General features: G+C 29.9%; 3 protein-coding genes across 6 annotated transcripts in view; 2 read left to right on the forward strand and 1 right to left on the reverse strand.

Annotated features, from left to right (window-relative positions):
- LOC107446227 (uncharacterized) overlaps nucleotides 1-19,188 on the forward strand; it is a 34,819-nt gene extending 15,631 nt beyond the window's left edge. The window contains exons 4-5 of the mRNA XM_087156520.1: nucleotides 14,354-15,848; nucleotides 19,082-19,188. Of these exons, the coding sequence (XP_087012646.1) occupies nucleotides 14,354-15,848; nucleotides 19,082-19,119 (1,533 nt within the window). The 3' untranslated portion in view covers nucleotides 19,120-19,188. The remainder of the gene's footprint in view (nucleotides 1-14,353; nucleotides 15,849-19,081) is intronic.
- The window catches only part of LOC139424769 (speckle-type POZ protein B), a 64,623-nt gene continuing 50,395 nt past the window's right edge, over nucleotides 8,474-22,701 (forward strand). The window contains exon 1 of the mRNA XM_071177299.2: nucleotides 8,474-10,066. Within this exon, the coding sequence (XP_071033400.2) occupies nucleotides 8,623-10,062 (1,440 nt within the window). The 5' untranslated portion in view covers nucleotides 8,474-8,622 and the 3' untranslated portion in view covers nucleotides 10,063-10,066. The remainder of the gene's footprint in view (nucleotides 10,067-22,701) is intronic.
- The window catches only part of LOC139424954 (cytochrome P450 9e2), an 85,138-nt gene continuing 83,410 nt past the window's right edge, over nucleotides 20,974-22,701 (reverse strand). For all 4 annotated transcript variants that reach the window (XM_087157038.1, XM_087157037.1, XM_087157039.1 and 1 more), the window contains one exon: nucleotides 20,974-21,636. In XM_087157038.1, coding sequence (XP_087013164.1) covers nucleotides 21,538-21,636 — 99 coding nt within the window. In that variant the 3' untranslated portion in view covers nucleotides 20,974-21,537. The remainder of the gene's footprint in view (nucleotides 21,637-22,701) is intronic.

The following is a 22,701-nucleotide window of genomic DNA, read 5'->3' on the forward strand; positions in this document are numbered from 1 at the left end:
CGATTATATCCGCAAAACAGAGTGCTTTCTGATATTGTATCAATAAAGCCAAAGCAAAATATATTAATACAATAGTGTGAGGAGCACTCAAAAAAATTTTTTTTTTTTATAAAATAACAACATAAAAATAGATCATAAAAAGTAAATATAACATGTAAAAACAGATAATAAAATAAAATAAAAATAAAAAATAAAATAAAAAGAAAAACATTAAAAAGGGGGGACTATAAAGCGAGGAGCAAAATCATAACAACTTACATGGACAGTTATTTTTCAAGAATGATTTAAAAATGTTTTCGCAGAAAGATTGCCAGATTACAAAATATGAAAACAAAAGATGAAAACAAAAGCGCAAATTGAGTGTAACAAAAGGGTTCTAAAGTGTCGTTCTTACTGCACTGCTGAAGTGATTTGTTATTCTGAGTTTTGATTTGTTAGTTACCAAGGATGGGCCCGAAATGGATGTGCACAAGGTAATATTATACTGGATAATTTTAAAAATTGATCATAAATAGTTTTAGAAGATAGATGTTTATTTAAGAAAAAATATAAAATAGAAAAGAGAAACATAAATTGCCTGCTTTGCAAATAATTTTAGCCGTGGATTTGCACGATATGGATTAGTACATAGAAAAATTATTTAAATTATCAAAGAAAAAATTTTAATAGATAATTTTTAACACGGATTTGCCCGAAATGGATTTGCACATGGAAAAATTAACAAAGAAAAAATTTTAGCAGATAATTTTAACCACGGATTTGCCCGAAATGGATTTGCACATGGAATTGTATAAATTAATAAAGAAATTTTTAGCAAACAATTTATCCGCGGATTTGCCCGAAATGGATTTGCACATAGAAAAACTGTATAGATTAACAAGGGAAATTATTTAGCAAAGGAATTTTTAGTAAATAATTCTAACCACGGATTTGCCCGAAATGGATTTGCACATGGAAAGATTAACAAAGAAAAAATTTTAGTACATAATTATAGCCACGGATTTGCCCGAAATGGATTTGCACATGGAAAAATTACATAAATTAACAAAAAAATTATTTAGTAAATAATTTTGGCAATGAATTTTGGCCTAAAATGGATTTGCACATGGGAAAATCATAAAAATTAACAAAAAAATGTTTAGAAAATATATCCACCAAAATATACGATTAATTCAATAATTTTATATAAAATTTTATTACATTAGTTGGGTATCCATTGTTTTTTATCAGATTTTGAAAGAGTTTATCGATTTGTATTTTGGATAAATAAATATTACTACATATTCTTTTAATTCTGTTCATTTCATTAAAAGTGGTATTTAAATAGATGCTCCTAGAAACATTAGAATTCCAAGTAACTAGTTTATTAATATTAAAATTAAAATCATTTCTTTTATCGTATAAATCAACAAAGCAGATATTTTCAACTTTCATAATACCCAAATCCAAAAAATTGAAATTAATATTATCATCATGATTACGAAGTAAGATTAATTCCTCAGGGTATATATCACTCAATAAAACAGTAAAATCTTGGAAATTAAAGATAATTAAGTCATCAATATATCTAAAAACAAATTTAATACTCAGAGTAAAATTTTTTTCATAATAATGCAAAAATAAGTTAGCTAAGAAAGATGAATAATTAGATCCCTGTGGTATTCCATTAATTTGAAGAAAGATATCCCTTCCATTGTAAAGATAATTACTAAAAAGACAAAAATTAATCAGAATTTCCCAATAATCAAAATCGCAACAAAGGATATTTTTAAAATCATGGTAATAATTCAAAAGGACATCTTTTAGTTTAGAAAGGGGAATGCTATTGAAAAGATCCTGGAAATCAAAAGTCGCAATAGAATTAATTTTATTATGTTTAATGAAATCTAAAATCGGTTGATTATTAGTGATTATCCAAGAGAAACCTTCTTTTGTAATATAGTTAATAATCTTATTTAAGTAGTTAGAGAAAATGGTGCCAGGTTTAGTTAAATAAGTATTAGACCCACATGTGATAGTTCTAAATTTTACTGGAATTTTATGAAATTTAGGACTGATAATTAAGTAAGGAAATTGTATATTGCTAATTTTAATTTTTAATCTCTTGTAAAAAGCTAAAATTTTTTTAATGGCAATATTATTATTGAAATTACTAAGTTCAAAATTTTTACTATTTTTTAATTCCGTATTTAAAAGTTCAGCATAGAATTTTTTACAGAATATAGCATAATTATTGTTAGCTTTGTCTATGGGAGTAATTACAAAATTTTTTTGAAGTTGCTTAATTGATTGAACAATATTAGAAAAATTTGTTGAATTGTTATTCTTATTTAAATAATCCTTATTATTGAAAATAAAGTTTTTAAAGTAATAATAAACTTCCCATTTCCATTCTGTTAGCATACCTAAAGGTAAAGAGAATCTATTTGATATCTTTAAACAAAAACTATTGAGATCATTAAGAAAGTATTTTAGAATCTTATTGATTGATATATGGTAAATGGGTCTAAATTTTGTGCCTTTTATCATTAAATTCCTAAGTTCCAAGTTTTCTATAATATTTAAATTACCAGTTATGATTTTGCTCCTCGCTTTATAGTCCCCCCTTTTTAATGTTTTTCTTTTTATTTTATTTTTTCTTTTTATTTTATTTTATTATCTGTTTTTACATGTTATATTTACTTTTTATGATCTATTTTTATGTTGTTATTTTATAAAAAAAAAAAAACAATTTTTTTTGAGTGCTCCTCACACTATTGTATTAATATATTTTGCTTTGGCTTTATTGATACAATATCAGAAAGCACTCTGTTTTGCAGATATAATCGTGTGGGCTGAAGAAAAGATTATATCTTTTTTTTTCGGCCTTTTTTCCGGTTTTTTATTAACATTTCACTTCTTTTTTTTTTTTTTTTTTTTTTTTTTTTAAATAAAATATTGTTTGTTGTTTGTTTTTTTTTACTTATTCTTTCCCACCCCCTTTTTTTTTTCATATGTCTATTAATTTTCTTTGTTTTATTCTTCATTTTGAACTTATCTAATGAGTGCTGTTTACTTGCAGCTTAAGCGCAATAAATGTTACTTATTGTTTTTCTTAACTTTCTTAGTGTTTTCTTGTATTTATTTATTTATATATATATATATATATATATATATATATATATATATATATATATATATATATATATATATATATATATATATATTACATTTATTCTAGGGATCAGAGATCTGAATCCGTTGAAATAAAGGTTTAGTTTATTGAGAGAAAGTGTGTATAGGTGTGTCCGATTTTGGAACTTAAAATATCGTTTACATTTATTAATTAGCATATTTGAAGCCATACCCTCGAGCCATTAAGATTGAGACCTAGAACGTGAAGATCCGATTGTTAGACCAAAAGTTATTCAGGATAGTCCATCTCTTTTTATTACACTGAACTGTACATATAAATTATGAAATATAATATAATTTATGACAAGACTATATTAAAATAATGACGTATAATTTATGACAAAAACTTACAATTTAGGTACGTTTAGTGCTGTTGGCTCCAAACATCTGGCCTTCATATATTTGAATTATTTTTTTAAATTTTATGATATTTTCATTTGAGGAACAATAATATACTGTTGAGAATTAAATATTTGTGTTTAAGAAACGATGTTAGAATATTATGACTAATATTTGGCTACAAAAAGTTTTCGTATTAGAGTTAAATTAATTTAAACGTCCTGAAATTGGAAAACCATTTGGAAGGATAAGCATATTTATGTTTAAAATTACCTGAGACTCTTAATCATAGTATTTATTCGATTCTTCATATCGTCTGTTAGTCTGTGCGTATCTAGCGCATGTTTTAATTTTAGCACTTAAAAAAAGAGCTCTGTGAGCTTCAATTAGGTTTTTCAATTTTCATTGAAAATTGGACACAAAGAAATATCCATAGATAAATATATAGTTTCCACTCCAATGCTAAAGCATGCAAAAAGACGATATTTATCGATGCGCGGCGAAAAGGTAACAGTCTGGTCCAAACTGTTTTAGCGCAACGTTAAGGCGAATAGCTTAACTATTAGTTAGTTTAATGAATTTAATCTTTTTCTTTTATTATTTTTAATTGAATTTATAAAGCTCTTTATAATCGTCTGGTCATTTGTTTTATTTTAACTCTATAAAATGCTTAGATGGTAATTCGTTGAGAATGTTTGTTAATAAAGACAAATTTGGAAAGTAAATTGCAAATTATTTTTTTTTTAATATTTTAATTTTGTTCCATTTTTTTGTTCTTAAATTCATTTGAATGTTGAATAAAATAACATATTTATATAAATAACATGTACCAATACTTCTTTTAAACTAAAGAATAAATTGCCGAAAGTGTAATGTATGTAGATTTTTTTATTTTCGCTGTTAATAGTAGAATTAATTATATGGGAGATTGAAATAACTAACAATTAATAAAAATATTACAGAAATGCTTGTTTCGTATTAAAGAACTAAAATGTAAAATCAAAGATTTGAAGTTAATTGGAAAATTTTATGTTTCTACATAAATGGACAGTATTATAAAAAATTTGTAATGCTAACATAAATCCACGTAATCAAATCTTAATTCAATAATTTTTATTGGAATGAAGCATAAAAACTCAACTTCAAACAAAAAATCACGAAGGATTATTATTCATTCATTCTTGCTATACAAATATAATCGTACAGAGGTAAACAAAATTATGACAGAGACACGACATAATATACAGTACAGCGTAAACTATTCACATCTACTGAGTCAACCAATTGATTCCGTTAATTGTTGCGAGAGGGCGCCGTAGGGTAGTTAGGTCAGAAAAAGTGGAATCGTCTCTTAGTATTATATTTCATTGAAATATCCAAGGAGTTTATACTCTATTATAAGAGCAACTTTTTAAAATAAGAGCATATATAAAAGCGAATTTTTTTAGTTGAGCAATGTTACCCGGTGAGCTATAAGAAAATTGGGATTACTCCGTTCACCTCTCACTTCATGCCACTGAGTGTCAAAGTAGCAGTCAGGAAGATGTTGATTGATGTTATTTCTACTCATGACTTAACCATTTTTGATGAACAAAGAACAAGCAGGATTGAAGATAATTAACCCTGCAAGCAGAAGACTATGGTCGCAAACTTTCTCGGCCTTTAAAATGTTTAAGACATATTTTTTTATTTATTTATTAACATTTGTGTTCTATCAGAAAACCAAATGCAAATCTAAGTTGTTCTCTTCTCCTGAAAAAATGGATGAAACCAGAATTTCTCTGATTGACGCTGTTTTTGAAACTCTTATCTCCAAGGAAACGATGAGGCAAACTTTTTTTTAAAGATATTTGGAACAGCGTGAGTTAAGCTATGTACGAACAAGCGTATTGTCATTCTTTTAATTACTTCTGCTAAAAGATATATAATAAAATTTTCTAACGGTAATCTAATTATTTAACAAATGCTTAGTATAGATATAATTTATAAAAAAAATTTCAAATATTCTCAAGCATAATCACAATATTTTCCTCTTCCTTACACCCAATAAGGAGACATTTCCGAAAAGTTGACTTTTGAAGCAATTTTCAATGAAAAAACTTTGGGTGGGTGTTTAATATTATCCCAGTTGTAAGGGTAGCTTTGGTCGCAAGTTTTTGAACTTTTTATCGAGAGGTGTAACTTTTTACAGCAATAAAAATAGATTAAACACTATCAATATGTTCTCAGACCCAAACTTAGAAATTATATTTTTAACTGAAAAAGTACATGAATTTTTTTTTACCAGAAGTTTAATCTGGTCAAAATAACGCCAATTGACTATGAAACCAAAGTTGCATACTATGTAAAATTAAACGTTACGATAACTTTGTTAATTTTAACGCTAAATTTGAACTGCACGTCCCTACTTTTTAAATTTTTGTAAAGATTAAATCGAATTTCTCGAAACATTTTGTTCGATAAGTCAGAGGATAGTATATTTTTATATAAAAAGAATTCTTACATAAGAATTAAAAAAATAAACTAAATTTAAAACACACTATAGCTACGGGAATTATAATGAAATTTAAAGCATAATGATTTGCTTTTAATAGTTTAACCAATTTTATTTTATAACCGTCGCTGAACAACTGGCCCAATTTTGGACTTACGACTACTAATAATCATCTCACTAGCCTTGTAATTTTGAACCCAATTCAGAAGACGAGGAATCTCCAGGTTCAAGTATTGAGAGAAATTTTGTCTTCGTGGAGAACTTCTTGTTGGAGCTTACATACATTTCCGTTACATGGGGAGGAAAACCACGAAAATATTCCCTGATCCTCACGGCAAGGAGACTCTAACCCATGATCCGCCTACCAATGAGGATATTTTACGTCAGCTCTGTGGTCGATGCGAGACAGGAACGGAATTCGTATCGATGAGCCATCGCTGTGAATCGAACCCGCATCACCTCATTGGGAGGCGAGCGCTCAATACCCTGAGCCATCACGGCTCCAGTTTAACTAATTATTAATTAACTAATTAATTATTATTTAGACAATATTAAATTAAACTAAAATTTTATTTATCGTACTAAAATATTATTTTTTTGTTTGATGCTAAATTGACCAAAGCCAACTAATTGAGCACGCCATTTTTAAAAATGAAATATCAGTAGTTAAGTTTGTAAAATGGTATTCAAAAAGTCATTGCCTGACCTTTATAATTTAATATTCAATAAATTGAAATTCTCTAACAAATATTCTGAAATTTTAATATTCTATTTTTCAAATGTACGTATTAGAAATTTCACAAGCAGTCCTTTTTTAGAATTTTCACAAGCAGTCCTTAGTTAATTTTATGCATTCTATTTTACAGTGAACTTTTCAAAATTCCTTGCAACCCTTCTGCTTTTAACAAATTACCCTTAGTAATAATAATAATATTAAAAAATGCTAACATCTCTACTCTGTAGTATTATTCTACCTCTATTCAATCTACTTATCTAGAAAATTTGAACAAAATGTTTTAAAAAAAAGAATTGTTGCTTTATTTAGGGATTATTTTAAAAAGATACAAGTATGGCTACGTGAAAAAGATAGTAAAATAATTATTAGCTACAACAAAATAATATGCCATAGAGAGGAAGACATCCATGTTAAAAAAAAACATGCATTTTTTCCATTCTTTTTTGTAATTATTTAATGGTCGGGCTGAGGGTACCTCGGGCATTCAAATGCCCTTAGTTCAAACGCCAAGAGTTTTAAATTGAAAAGGAAGAATTAAAGGGCAAAGAATGGTTACAAACGGACACTTAGGAACAAGGGAAGAGATAGTTGGCAATTTATCGAAATATTAAATAACCGAAACAAAGCCTACCCCTCGTAATTAATATTAAATTTTAAATAGTCCAGCTGCAGCTTTATTATTAAAAAGATCGTGAGTCCCGTAGTGGACTGATCGTTAAGACACGGTTCCCAGCAGATCACAGAAGTCAAGCATGACTAGCTGCGGTCAGTGTGCAGGAGGGTGACCACCTGGATCAGTCTGCATAGGGACTGAGGGTGTGCGGTATTGGTCCTCGTTACCTCGTTCCACCGTAAAGTGCTCGACTTTGAGTGCAGGTCGTCGGACTACCGAAGCGGGTAGCCCGCCATTCCCTCCTCAGAGGATCAAAATTGTGATGGTATGTCTTCGGATCGTCCTCAGGGATGTTTCCCAGACCGTCGCCAATAGCCCATTGCGCAGCTCTAGTGCGACGTAAATGAACTACAATTACCTCAACTACAAAGAAAGACCGTGAAAAATTAATACAACCCTGTAACTGAACCATTTTTATGGTAAGCGAAATAAAATAGCTTACGGAAAAAAAAAAGAGTTGAAAATAGGTTTTGATATTCGATTTTGTCGCGACAGAGAGTGGTTCATTGGATTTAAATACATTTGCAGGCTTGTGTGCTCAATTTAGGCTTATAAACATGCGTCAAATACGACAGATGGCACAATACAGAGAATTACAGCACGAAGATACATCCAGGGTAGCAGCCAGATTCGAACCCGCTACCTCCACGCTATGCACAGCTTTTGGCGAGCGATACCGCTCGGCCAGAGAGGCCCCACGACAGTGAATTAATTTTTTTGTATTAAATTAAGAAAAAGTTAGCAGTTACATTGATTGTTATGAAGATAATAAAATACATATTTTTTATTTTCTTTTTATGGAGTGTAATAAAAATTAAATAATTGGTTTAATTTAATTAAAATTGGATTAGGAATGATTGAAAAAAATTACATTTATGAAATTAAAGAAATTTTAAAGTCTAGGAAATATATAACGCCTATACACTGATAACACAGTATATAATGGCATCACACTGATAAACTCAGATATTGCTTATCGCTACATACGTTTCCACGTGACTAACTTGCTTTCACACAAAGTGAAGCTTAGTAGGCCTGCGCGACAAAAAAAAATCAAGATTAGAAATGGTAATTTTCCTGTTAGATAAAAAGTTTTACAGTGCGCTTTTCTTGCTAAAAGAAACGTTGTGCATTCATTGATAGCCGGAAGTTCAGAAAATTTTTTTATTTTGGATATATTTGTACGGGCTTAGTTGAAATCTAGCCATGGGCAGCAGTCAAGAATTTATTTTTAAATGGAAAATCCGAAATTTCTTATGTGATTTTTATAAATGCGGAGAAGCAATAGACAGTCCCATATTTGAAGTTAATAATTTTGGCGGAAGCAAATGGTGTCTAAGATTATATCCAAATGGCACAGATGTAAGAGAGATAGGCTTGCTCGGAGTTTATTTGTATAAGAAACAAAATGATATTTATTCTGAAGAAAGCTCTTTAGCGTTCGAGCTAGAACTGAGAGATGAGGGTGGTGAAATTTATGTAAAGGCAAAAACCAAAAACTATACCTATAAAATAAATGAACGTTTTGGTTGGGAACGTTTTATACACACAAAAGAAGTTTCAAGCAAGCTGAAAAAATGGCCGAAAAATGTTCTAACAGTACAGTGCCACATGTTTAATAACAGCAAACATAAGTGTTCTCCTGATTTTGAAGTTCACTCTGAGATTCCAGTTAATCAAATCTTGTTTTTGTGGAAAGTTAAAATCACCGATATTTCCTCGAAGCCTGTAAAAAAAGAACTCGTCTTTACCGAAACTTCATTGTACGAAATCAGTTTGAATATGCTTGATAATGAAGTCAAGATAAACGTAAGCCAAAAAGAAGAGACTATATCGCCAACATTTGTTGAATGTAAAGTATCTCTGGTAAAGTCGAATGGAGATGTTTTAAAATCGAGAACTTTCACTCATTTGTTTAAAACGAACGATAGGAGCGACATTTGGGAGTTGCCAGCTTTTATTACGAAAACAGAAGTGGACAGTAATCATGATTGTTTGGGAATTGACAGCTTTTACTTATTTTGCGAAACAGCTGCTTCAAACGGAATAAAACCTGTAATATCAAGCTCAGAATATGGTTCAAAAGGTAATAGTACAGTTTTACGAGATTTAAAAGTTATGCTGTGCAACAACGTCCACACCGACATCAAGTTAAAAGTAGAAAACGAAGAAATGCAAGCTCACAAGTGTATTCTAGCTTCTCGCTCACCCGTCTTTTCAGCTATGTTCGATCAAAATATGATTGAGTCTCAAACTGGTGTTATAAACATTCCTGATTTTGAAGCAAATACTATGAAGTTATTTCTTGAATTCCTTTACACCGAGACAGTGGAAAATTTTAATTACGTAAATGCTAAAAAGCTTTTTGTGATTGCCGATAAATATCAAGTATCGTCACTGGTTGAAAAATGTGCTGAATTGTTAGAATCCACTTTGTCTCTGGAAAATGTTACCGAAATAATTTCCGTTGCCGACATGATCAGCCATAACAGTTTGAAAAAAGCTGCAATAAATTTCATCGCAATGAATTCGATATTCATATTCAATTCTGACGAATGGAGATATTTCATGCAAGAAAATGCCAGACTAGCAGGTGAAATAATTTCAAATATTGTATCGAATTTCAAGATTGTTCCTAACAACTAAGCCGGTATGTATATATTTTGTATTTTTAACTAGTGTTCGCAAACTATTAAGTAATGCGTGAAATTTACTAGCATCTTTAATAATGGATACCTACCTCATCAGAGAATTTTTCTTCCTTTAATTATTGTTGGGCTAACCCTAAGAAGTTTTCTTCTTTCTGTCAAGCAAATGTCTGATTAATCAAAGCGTCTTCTGAAAATGTATCTTCTCCCGATTTATCACAACGTGATCTGTATGTAAAATTTTCAAACTAAGGAATTTCTTAAGAGCTCGGAGGTAATAATATTAAATCATTTTGCTAACCAAAATAATATGTAATACAGTGCGGTTGAAAAAAAATGAAACTTTAACCCACTGTTTATTGTTTTGGGTCGTATTTTTAATTGGTCAGGACTCTCAAGCAGACTTGTTAATACTTAAAAAACTATTGTGATATGTTAAACTATAGTTTAAAGCATTATTATTATTAAATTTATTATTGTATAACTGAAAAATTTATCAAGTTCTGTTGGCAAAAATGAACACCGAAGAACGATTGTAGTCATCAATATGGACTTAATAATCCTTCAGTAACTTCCGTGCTTTACTTCTACTTTAAGAAATAAAGTATTTAAAAAAATAAAATTTTATTTGATATTTCTTTTTTAATAATGAAAAGCTGAATGTGCAAAGTTACCAAAAAAATTATATTGCAGATATAATTCCGAAAAATGTTTATTTGATTCTTTATACATGATATTTGTAGTCAGTGTTTTAATTTGAAATTTTATACGACACAGAAAAAATCTAATTGTGTTAGAATTAGGTAGATGGTGTAATTAAATTTAAAAATTGAAAACACTGAAAAAAATTCTTTTACGAATTTTTTTTTTTCAAAAGGTAATACTATATCATTTTGTTGCTTTTTTTTCAAAAAATAATTTTGCAGGTCAATTCAATAATTTCATAATAATAATTTAAGGGGTCACAGTACCCTTGCAACAATTTTCTTAAAAAATGGTATAATAATTTATTTTCTGGATGCCTTACATGCTAATTTAACTTATAATCAATAATTTATCTTCAAAAAATAATTAAACTGTTTAAATTTTTTAAAAGAATTTAAAAAATTCGAAATTTTTAAATCTCTAAGGCTTTTCTATGTTAACATATTTTTTTAAAAAAAATTCTTAGTGCTTACAATATTCATCTTAACAACTTTGTGCATTCATTTGGTGAAATATCAATTAGAATATTTTTTATAGATTATTTTGTAAAAAAGTAGCAAAAAAGGTTAAAAATTCCTGTTAGGTATATATAACATGCTGTAAATATTGTAATATCTCATAAAAGGCTTATTGCATGCACAGTTTAAATAAGACTATTATATTTAAGATATAAAAGTTTACTTCAAAGCTTTATCTTAAACAGAAAAAAATCCTTAGGGATTTGATTAAGATTAAAACACAAAATTATCATCGATGAGAAAAGTCTGTCTGCTGAGCATTAGGGCATTCTGTATTAGGCCAATCTAAAATCATTCATAACTATTTAAAAACTGTAGATAGAGAGATGATTTTTTTTCAGTGCATTTGAAGTAATTTAAAGTTTTATTATAAGCAATAAAAAATTGTTCGATGTTTTGGTCATTTTTTGGGTACTGTGACCCCTTAATAATAATAAATAATTTGAGGGTCAAGATTCGGGATTGGGATGGCTCAGGGCCGGATTAACCTATAGGCACACTAGGCACGTGCCTAGGGCCTACGAAAAACTTGGGAGAAAAAAATTTGTTGACAAAAATAATTTAGCTTTAAAAACAACAAGTGTATTTTGCACAAAATTATGAAGATACAAATAAAAATATAATATTTTTCGGTAATAAATTATTTTGCAGAATCTTATGATCTAATATATTACTTTCTTGCGATTTTTGGATTCAACGAAATCTTGTATTATGCTGTCGAATTCCAAACTACGCAAAATGTCGTATTCAATAGACATAAGTGCGAGCGATGCCAAACGATCTTGATTTATTGTTGAAAGCAAATAATTTTTTATCAATTTTAATCTGGAGAAAGATCTTTCTCCTTCTGCATTTTATCCAAGAATCGACAAATATATTCTTAATGCAATGTGAACGTTAGAAAAAGTATTCACAAGTTTATCTTTAATTTGAGCCTTCAACATTTCTTGTGCAGATATATGTTCATATAAATTTGAAAATAGTAAAAATTCATCTACAAAGTTTTTCTCTAAATCGGATGAGTAAATTTTCACCAAATTTTGCGCTTTTAGTTTAATCTCAGATTCTGACAAATTTTTGTGTAATTTCCTTGTAATTCGGGTTCGATAAAACATCGATTAATGACACTTTTTGGTCGATCCAGAAAACTGGGAAATTCAGACATCCGGGATAGCGATGGTCCCGAGCATGCCAGATAATTGGTTCTCTACTGTATAAATATTTCTTGTAATTAATCTCACTATAAATTTCACTGTTTTCTTTGCTAGTTTGTTGTTGTATTGTTGACGTAAAGTGTTTACATAGTTATCGATCGAACTAATCATAATGGTATTATCGATATCAACTGCAATATCGGCAGTATGTCGGTATTGCAGATAAAGTTCAATAAACAAATTCGTAAATTAAAATCCTTATTAATAAAAATGTAAAAAAAAAATATGCAAGAAAATTTTAGCATATATTTTGAAAAGAGAGGAGGAGTGGGGGAAGGAGGGGAGGGCCCAAAAGCTCCGGCTCTGTGCCTAGGGCCAACGAAAGGTATTATCCGGCTCTGGGATGGCTCTATATGTTACAGATGTGACTTTTATGGTATTTCTTCGTCTTCAAAGCACAGAACGATAAAATGGTTTTAAAAAATTTTAATTTGCGAAATATTGATTTTACCCTACTATTATAAATTTTTACAACCGATTAAGCCTCGTAAAAAGGACTGTTGACTTTAAATATTTAAATGTTTTATTTTATCTTTTTTCAACTAAAACATATTAATAAACTAAAAATGAAAGTAGTTTATATACAGTAAAAAATATCTACTAACAGTTTAATTTGCATTAAAGGAAAATTCTATTTTTTTAATTATATACAGAGAAGGCAACATGAGCTAATTTCTTTACTTCGAAAATATTAAGCATCTACTTCATAAATACTATTTAATATGCTGTAGTACATTGTGTTAGTTTTTTAGATAAACTGATATTGTTCATATTCAACTAATGACTCATATTAAAGTAATGTTTACATTAAATATTATAATCAACCCTTTGACACAGAATTTTAAAAAAAGTATATATTTCTTTCTTTTTTATTATTTTGTATTAATTTATGTCAAAATAAGAAACAAAAAATATTGCATGTAGCAGTTTTTTGATACTTTAAACACAGGTGTCTTTTTCTGCCTTAAAAGTAAAATTTTCCAAACACCGCTTCACTTCTAAACAATAATTTCTCAAAATTGCATTTATTTGTAGTTCTTTTGATCTAAGAAAAACAGGCATTCATTTTAGAAATTTCTTTAATTCACAAAATCAGTTATTGATAAATTTTTGAATTTAAATGAAAAATTTGAAGAAAAAATAAACCTCTTTTTTTGGTTTTTTAATTTTAATACAGATATAATTCCGATGATCTAACAGATTCTTTTAAGTATCTATTAGAATGTTTTTATAATTATAAAATACCAAAAAATATTTTTGCTTTTAATTAGAGGGTCAGAAAATTTTTTATAAAATAACACCATTGTCCGATCTGCGCCAAAGGGTTAGCATGAAAACGGTACTAATTGCGATCCACTAAAGTAAATTTTTTTTCTGCGGTCTACCTCCAAAAAAAAAGTGTACTTCTCTAAAATGTAAGGACTGGTTAAAATCAACGTCAAATTCCCAATAAGAACTTTTTTTATTGCAAGGAAATAAGTTGTTCTAATCGCTTTTAATGATATAATTAAAAAAATCACACTTTAAAATAGATAAATTATATGCTTAGTTACAGAATACTACACTACAAAGCAGACAATACAAATCAACAACCTTCAGTTAAGTTTTTTTTTTCTTCTTTTGTCACTGCGCGCGCATGCGTGTATGGGAGAAAGAAAGGAGGTAGGATATTATTTCTCAGTGTCATGCAATCGCTGTTGGCAGTTCGTTATGCAACACGAATCAATGATTACGCATTAATGAACTGAACTGATACGGTGGGACAAAATGTAGAGTTAAGGATCTATTTGTTCGTTTCAGTGGCTCTCGAATGTGAATGCATTTTTCTAAAATGAATTCCTTTAATTCTTAGTCAGTTAATCATTCCAAAATGGCAGATGACGACAGAAAAAAATTTCTATTCACTTGGAAAATTAACCATTTAAACTTTTTCGGTAAAATCTATTGTGAGTGCCTCAGCAGTCCGGCATTTGAAGTTAAGAGTTTCGAAGACAGCGAGTGGAAAGTAAGTCTCTTTCCTAGAACAGTATCCGAGGATCTCGAGTGCAGATTAAAACGGGTCGATGGTAAAAATAATTCTAATTCTATTGCTGTTTACTTCCGGTATCAGTTAGCAAGCTCTACTGGTGTTGTTTTAAAAACTTCCGATGTGTTTCACCAAGAATTTCAAGAAGGATCTTCCTCGGAATTATGTAGATTAATTGAACTTTATGATTTGATTAAAGAAATATTGAAATACCCGGAGGACACTTTAATCTTCCGTTGCTACATGTCAAACAGTCCTGTGACATCGAGTGACGGTTTTAAGACCGGCTGTGAAATTGAAACGGATGTCAGCTGTCATACACCTTCGTATGTATGGTCTTTCAAGTTCTGCAACGATTGGTCTGCAAGCAAACAAATCGAATTGGATAACGTGTCGATTAAAGTTAACTTTAAATATGTGGAAGACAAAATTCATATTGATCTAGTTTCGACTGTTGAAGATGACTGGACGCACCATTTGACATGTGACATAGAACTGATGAATGCGATTGGTAATCAGGTAGCTTGTGGTGAGGGTGATTATGAGTTTAGTAAAGAAAACAGAAATTGGGAATTTCCAATTTTCATAACTAAACAACATTTAGAGCAAGCTCGTTGTTTTGTGCGTGAAGAGATTCGGATTAAGTTTTATATTTTGCGTCTATATTCTTTTATTTCGAAGATTAACTATAGCCGGAAAGATGACATTAGTGCAATTCTCAATTATGAATCGCTATCGAGTGCATCATCTGATTGTTTAGTTTATTATTCACAACATCATTACCAAAATTTGTCTTTGGATGAAACTTCCGCTGATCTCAAATTAAGAGCGGACAACGATATTTTTCACGTCCACAAAAGCTTACTCTCTGACTATTCATCTGTATTCTCTGAAATGTTCGTTCAAGACATGAAAAAGAACAACAATGACCTCATTGATATCAATGATATTGGAGAGCAGACTCTGAAATATTTACTGGAATACTTGTATAACGGAGCGGTGAATGACATGGACGTTGATATCGCTATTGACTTATTAGCAGCAGCAGAAAGATATCAAGTGTTGTCTTTGGTAAAGCAGTGCTCTACATATCTGGAGAAGAATTTGTCAGTTACAAATGTATGCAGAGTACTGTATATAGCTGATATGATAAATCATATGATTTTGAAAACTTATACGGTAAACTACATCATAGTTAATGCACATAAAATTCTCTCAACTCCAGAATGGTCATATTGGATAGAAAGAAACCCTCATTTGGCAACAGAAGTACTTTTAAAATTGTCGAAAAAATTTGAATCGGAGTTTAACACTGATCGAGGTGAGACTTAGCAAATTATGGTATTCATTATAAAGTGTATAGATAATTAATGTTCTCTTTACTTTATTAAATTTGAATTCTTTAAACTATATATAAATAAAATAAAATTTAGTTAAAAAAAATAATTTTTTAAAGTAAATATTTCTGTTAAGTTTAACTATGTCACGAGCGTAAATTAGATTAGTCAAAAATTGTACATAAAATTTTTATAACTTCTGAATTATTTGTCCCATCGGCTCTGGTTTGGAATGAAAAAAGCGTGGACGTCGTAAAGAGAGATCGTTCTGTCGTAAGTGTACAAAATATCCTAAATATTAATTCATAGCTAAAATGCTTGTCCAATTTTAACTAAGCAATGCTTTAATAAGAATTTAATAACTAACAGAGAAATTTATGATAATGAAACCTTTTATCTGTATAAGCATAAACGTTAAAGTACTCTTAAAAACAGTATTTTATAGATAAAAAAATGCATTAATACAAAAGGCTGGTTCACTGGTTACCATTTTTGTTAAATAACATAACTGCAAAGACCACATGTTTTAATTTGAAAATAAATCACACAATATTTTCCAAAAAGTTTTAATGGATCCATAGTGGCTCAGGGAATAGAGCAGTCGCCTCCCAATGAGGCGACCAGAATCGAATCCCAGCGACGGCTGGCTGATTTGAATTCCGCACTCGGCTCGCACCGACTACAGTGCTAACATAAAAATATCCTCTGTGGTAGACGGATCACAGGTAAGAGTCCCCTTGCTATCAGGCTAACCGTGGGAGGTATTCCTGATTTTTCTCTCCATCTAACTCAAATGGGGGTTGGTTCTATTAAAAAAGTCCTCCACGAAGGCAAATTTCTCCCAATACTTGATCTAGGAGGTTCCTTGTCTTCTGGATTGGGTTCAAAAATTCTGGGCTACGTAGCTGAACATTGGTAGTCGTAAACTGAAAAGTGGGTCAACTATCCAATGACGATTATATATTTAAAAAAAGTGACAATGAAATTTTCACACAAAATTGTTAATTTTTTAAAATATTTTTTTAAATAAAATTTTACATTTTATAAATGACAAAAAAAATTATGACCACGTTGGACTATTAGGATAGGAGTCTTCCTTCATTACAAAGAGATTCGTATTATATTTTTTATTTTAAAGTATATTATAAGTATTTATTTTGATATTTCTCTATAACTATGGTTGAATCTTGATGTAGCTAGTAAAAAAAAAAGAAGGAAGATAGAAAAAGAATTAGCAAATAAATTTTATAAGTTAGTTAAAAGCCACTGTGTGACACTGCTGTTTATGACCACAGTTCTTTTACCTATGTTACCTCACTTAATTCTTTTACCTTATTTAACTTTGCACTTTTTTCCTTTTCTTTTATGTTTGACAGGACTTCTTGTGATATTGTATACCACATATGAAATATTTGTTTTATAACATAAATATATTTTGCTACATAAAAACCTTGACAAATTAAAATACAAGTTTTAATTTATTTGCAAGTAATGTATATTATAATTAATGTCCATAATCAATGTCTATAATTAATAGGCTGTTGGCGACTATCTGAAAAACATCTCTTAGGATAGTCCGGAGACAACATACATACGCCACTTCCCGTTTCATAGAAAGAAGACATTCCCACACCGTCCATCCTCAGATCGTAATTACAACCTGAACTACTGAACTAAAGCATTATCAATCTCTGATCCAATACCCCCAATGGTATTGATATGTTATGGGAACTTGGAAGCCTTTGTGACTCCGACAGATTCGCACCAGTTACCTTTTAGTGCTCGGGAGTCATTGGCTGGTGAGGATTGAACTCACGACCTCTTGGACATAGACCCAACGTCTTACCAGCCGGGCTATCCCAGCCACTTTCGAACGGAAGAATAACATAAATACATCAAAAGCTGTTTAACTCTGTTAAAAATCATCCATTTAATGAGACTTTTTTCCCTTACATGAAAATTATCAAAATGAATGAATAATTTAAATTTCAAATTTCTTCAATTACTTGATTTTTATGAGTCTGGATAATGCAGCGGAGTAACTCTTTAAATATTAAAAAATTAGAACACAAATGCTTTTTATTTATATGGAACTCTACTTTTTTTTATTTGGATGATTTGCTCCATTTTCAAAATTATAATGATTGTCTTATGGTAAATTTGATTATGAAAAACAGACCTTTAATTTATGAAACAGTATAACCCATGACAACAATTCTTTTACGCAACTTATATTTTATTTAAGTTTGAAACATCTAATGAAATCAAGTTACTTAATTCTATGTAAGCTAATTAGTTTATTGCACACATAGCTGTTTTATATTTAATTTTTATGTATATAAGTATTTACGTTACTATGAAGTCTAACTATGGAGTTGTCTAACTGTAGCGAGTGAATAAAAGAAGAAATAAACTGGGGAAGATAGAAAATAAATTATTGTATAAATTTTATCTATAATTAACACCAGATTGACTAAAGAAGTCATTTTGACTGCTTTTAATTTCAATCAGAAAAACAATGATGTATATAATGACACAATTTCTTAGAAGTTTGTGACTTTTTGTACAACATATAATTTTTTTATTGTTAATATTTACTAATAACTTGTTATATAACTGTAAATAATATTAAAAAATTTTAAAAATTAATTTTAAACGAATTTATTTTCGCATTCACAATCCAGTCATTTTGACTGCTATTGGGCAATATAGGTATATACTAATTTTAAGTCTTTCTTGTTGTTGTTGTTGTTTCCTATCCTCTAATTGTCTGACGAAGTCAGACAAGATCCAGTAGGTTGTTGACCCTCAAAAAGTCGATGACAAGAAGTGGAGTATAGAAATCCTCTTTGGAAAGGCCCAAGCAGTCAAGGATATGTTCGGCTGAGGCCTGCTGGGGCTTCACATTTGGAGCAGACTGCATAAGTCTTTCTTTCTTCAAAATACGAGAGACAATTCGTGTGTCCACTTGCCAGTCTGGAAATAGCTGTTTGAGATGCTCTATCACCTATATGAACAAGTGAAGAGCCCGGTTCCTTGGCCGCATACCAATGATGAGAGGGGGGGGGGGATCCTCCACTTTTTTGATAGTCAGTCTTTCTAGTGTTAAAAAGTTTGAGAAAGGTGAAAAGCTATGTGGGACAAATTTTTTTACAGACGCACTCGTGTTTTTAAACTTAAATCTATTTTATTTATCTATGTTTTTCCTTTTTTTCAGATTTCAGAAGACTGAGTTCCGAAGCTATGAAGCAATAATTGGCAAGGATATGAATGTGGCAGATCATTTATGAACATGTTGATTAAATAAAGGTTTTCAGTTTAAAAGTGCTAGGTTGCAGCAGACTTTTATATCCTGAAAATGCAATTACTACTTTAGAATACAAATAGTGCTCATTGATGTTAATTTTACCAATTTTCATTAAATAAATTATATTTCTGATGTTTATGCACAACTCACTTGAAGTTATTCAAACTCTGGGATTCGTTTAGTGAGGAGAGCAAGTAATATGGGCTACCCAGGCCCCACGGGCTCATAAACTAATTCAGTCTGATAGCTACAAAGCAACCCCGAGATGCACCAGAAGTCATATCGATTCGAAGACTCTCGAGTACTTGGCTCCGGGTCCTTCCAGAGTTTTTATTAAAAATATTTTTCATTATTTTGTTTTAACTGATGTCAAAATGAGTGGAGAATATTATATTTAGCATTTTCTTAATTTATGGTTATGAAATACAGCCTGAAACATCGCTGTCCTTTTCTGTATTAAAGGTAAAATCTTCCAGGCGCGGCTCACTTTCAAACGATAGTTTTTCAAGTTTGCAGTTATTTAGATCTATGAGAAACGATTTCATCAATGACAAACAAGATTTATGAATGAATTTTTTTTAATTTACAAAATCGATTATTGATAAATTTTTTAATATGAATGAAAAAAGATTTTTTTAATTTCATATAAATATAATACTGATAATCTCACGGATATTTTTAATAACTATTAAACTGCTTTTAATAATTGAAAAATACCAAAACATATTTTTGCTTGTAATTAGAACTCCAGAATAAAGTATATACAAAAGGAATATCGGTGTCCCATCTGCGTCAAAGGGTTAATCATTGGATCCAATACAATTCCGAAGTCTTAAGTTTTTTTAAAAATTAAAATAAATTACGCGTATATATACTTTATTATATTTATAAAAAAATTTTAAACTTGTGTGTACTATTGAAAAGATAACACCCTAAATAATTCTCGTTCTGGTGATCAGATTTTCGCGTTAGTACCATTCTTAAAAGTTCATTGGAGATTGCCTAAAATAGGCTAACTAATTAGTGCCAACTATTAATCCTTTGATGCAGAAAGTATTGAATTTATCATTTTAACAATGTATAGTTATGAAATACAGCATGAGACACCGTTGTCTTTTTATGCGTTAAAGGTAAAATTTCATTAAAATTTCTCACTTCCAAACAATTTTTTTTTTAAATTTTGCACTTATTTGCAGTAATTGTGATAAGCAGTTTTTCATTTCTTTAACTTACAAAACCAAATATTGATACATTTTTGAATAAGAAGGACAAATAATTTTTTAAATCTACTTTCTCTATTGAATTTTATACAGTACAAATATAAATTCAATGATCTAACAGGTTTTTTTCGGTGTCTGCGTCAAAGTGTAAATTAAGTAATAAAAACAGACACAAAAACGTACTTTCTCTAAATAAACATGCCTTTTCTTTCGGCGAATATGTATTTTTGATTATGATAATGTGGAAAGTAGCCACTATCTCTAAAACAGGATCCCCAATAGCTCAGGCAGGTGACCAGTTGCAAGTTTGGTCCTCTCAAAGTTAAATTGCAATTTTTTTAGTATTTTGTCATATATAGGGTGCTTTTTAAACAAATCGTAATATTCTTCACCTAATAACAAAATTCGTTTATTCATTGCCAATTAAATGGAAAATATAATTCTTATTAATTATTAGCAAAAGGAAAAACTATTATATATTTGTCATTTTTTAAAAAAAATTAAAATAGTGGTTGACTGCTCGTGTGTTATACTTTTTAAAAATATAACGAATTTCTAAACAATTAAATAATAAATTCTAAGTTAAAAACAATGAACAACACTTTATTATTAAAAAAATGAACAGCACGTTACATTTTATTTATTTACAAAACGTAGAAAATGCACGAAGCTAATAGTACACGAATTACAATGAGAGTGTTTCGTAATGTCCTCCCTTCAATGCTAGTTTTTAAAATCTCTTGACAAAAATGAAGTCAATAAAGTACGGAAATTGGTGTTTACCAATTTAAGAGAAAAAAAAGTAATCGAAATCTAACCAATCACTACTGAACTGAAACAAGTCAATTAACAGAATAAAGAAAAAAGGGAGTGAAGCATGTAGATGTTAAGGGGAATAATTACGAAACAGCCCTGCAAGCAAATGTTAATTTTGTACTTCTTAAACACAACTTGAATTTAGATGAACGTCGTAAAAACCATGAAAATCTTTGATAATACACGATCTCTTATTATTTTCCCAAAATATTTTGAGAACCATGCATAAGATAATAATTAATATTGCTTCACAAAAACTAGTCAGCAATTAATAGTATGATAAAAGTTTTATGTAGATGGAACATTGAAGTAACATCATCACTAGGAATTTTAAGGCTTGAGTAGACAATCTTTTCTTATTTCTGTAGCCAGAAAAACATCTTTGGGTTGAAGAATACCAAAAGAGTTGTGGGCAAACTTCATGGGTACCTGAAAATATAAATAATTGCTTCACAAAAATAGACTGGAAAAAAAAAGTATCAACGCAACTATATTTTTAAGCTTTAATTAGTTACTCAAAGCTTAGTCAGTCAAAGTTTTCGAAATTGTTATAAATAAATTAAATCTTATTTTTATAATAGTTATCTCGATAATTGTAAAACAGAGATGATGTGGTTTGACAGAGGTTACGTCACACTAAATAGATACTATTAAAAGTAACAATATTGACTAAGGTGTAGCAATATTTTATGTTTAATAACCGGCATGGAACAGCTGACATGATTCTGAGTTTACGACTATCAATGCTCAACTCCATAGCCCTGTAATTTCGAACCGGCCCAGAATTCAAACTAGAGGGACTTTTGATGGAGGACTTTTGATGGAGGATCATGGAGGACTTTTGAGGAGGACTTTTTCATGGATCACGGAGGACTTTTTCATGGAGGACTTTTGATGGAACTAACCCGCATTTGTGTGATCAGAAATTTTAAGGCTTTTGTAAAGCTTGTAAACTAAATAGATAATTAAAAAAAAGTCGAAATTGCGGATTTTCAACCGGTGAGAACTTAGGGTTGGTTTTTGAAGATTTCGTCGTCATATGAAATGCTTTTTTTTTGCGAATAACAATGCTATTTTCATAACTGCTGTGAGTTTGCAACAGTTAATCATGACTGTTAAGACAAGTTCAGCCTATTTAAAGCTAGCGCTGTCCATGCTTAACTCTGAAGTCAATTTGGAAAAAATCCGCAGTTTTGTGGAAATGAAAAGTGCTTGTGATCTGATATTTCAATCTATATATATTTCTCTGAATGACTGACCAATGATTGCCGCTAAAAATGTCACATGCCAAATCTAGCTCAGGTGGCTCAACATATAGCGCTTTTAAAAACGGAAACGGAAATAACCAGAGAGAGCATAAGCTAGGCAGAAGTGAGTAGTCTTTGTCGATAGATCTCTATTTTAGTATTTTGTCGAAAGCGCTTTTTTTCACGAATTTATATATTACGAATTTATTTGACGATTTTTGATTTATATCACGAATTTATTTGTTTT

Source organism: Parasteatoda tepidariorum, chromosome 2 (assembly GCF_982258835.1).
Source record: "Parasteatoda tepidariorum strain Cologne lab strain chromosome 2, Ptep-v5.0, whole genome shotgun sequence".
Taxonomy (NCBI): domain Eukaryota; kingdom Metazoa; phylum Arthropoda; class Arachnida; order Araneae; family Theridiidae; genus Parasteatoda; species Parasteatoda tepidariorum.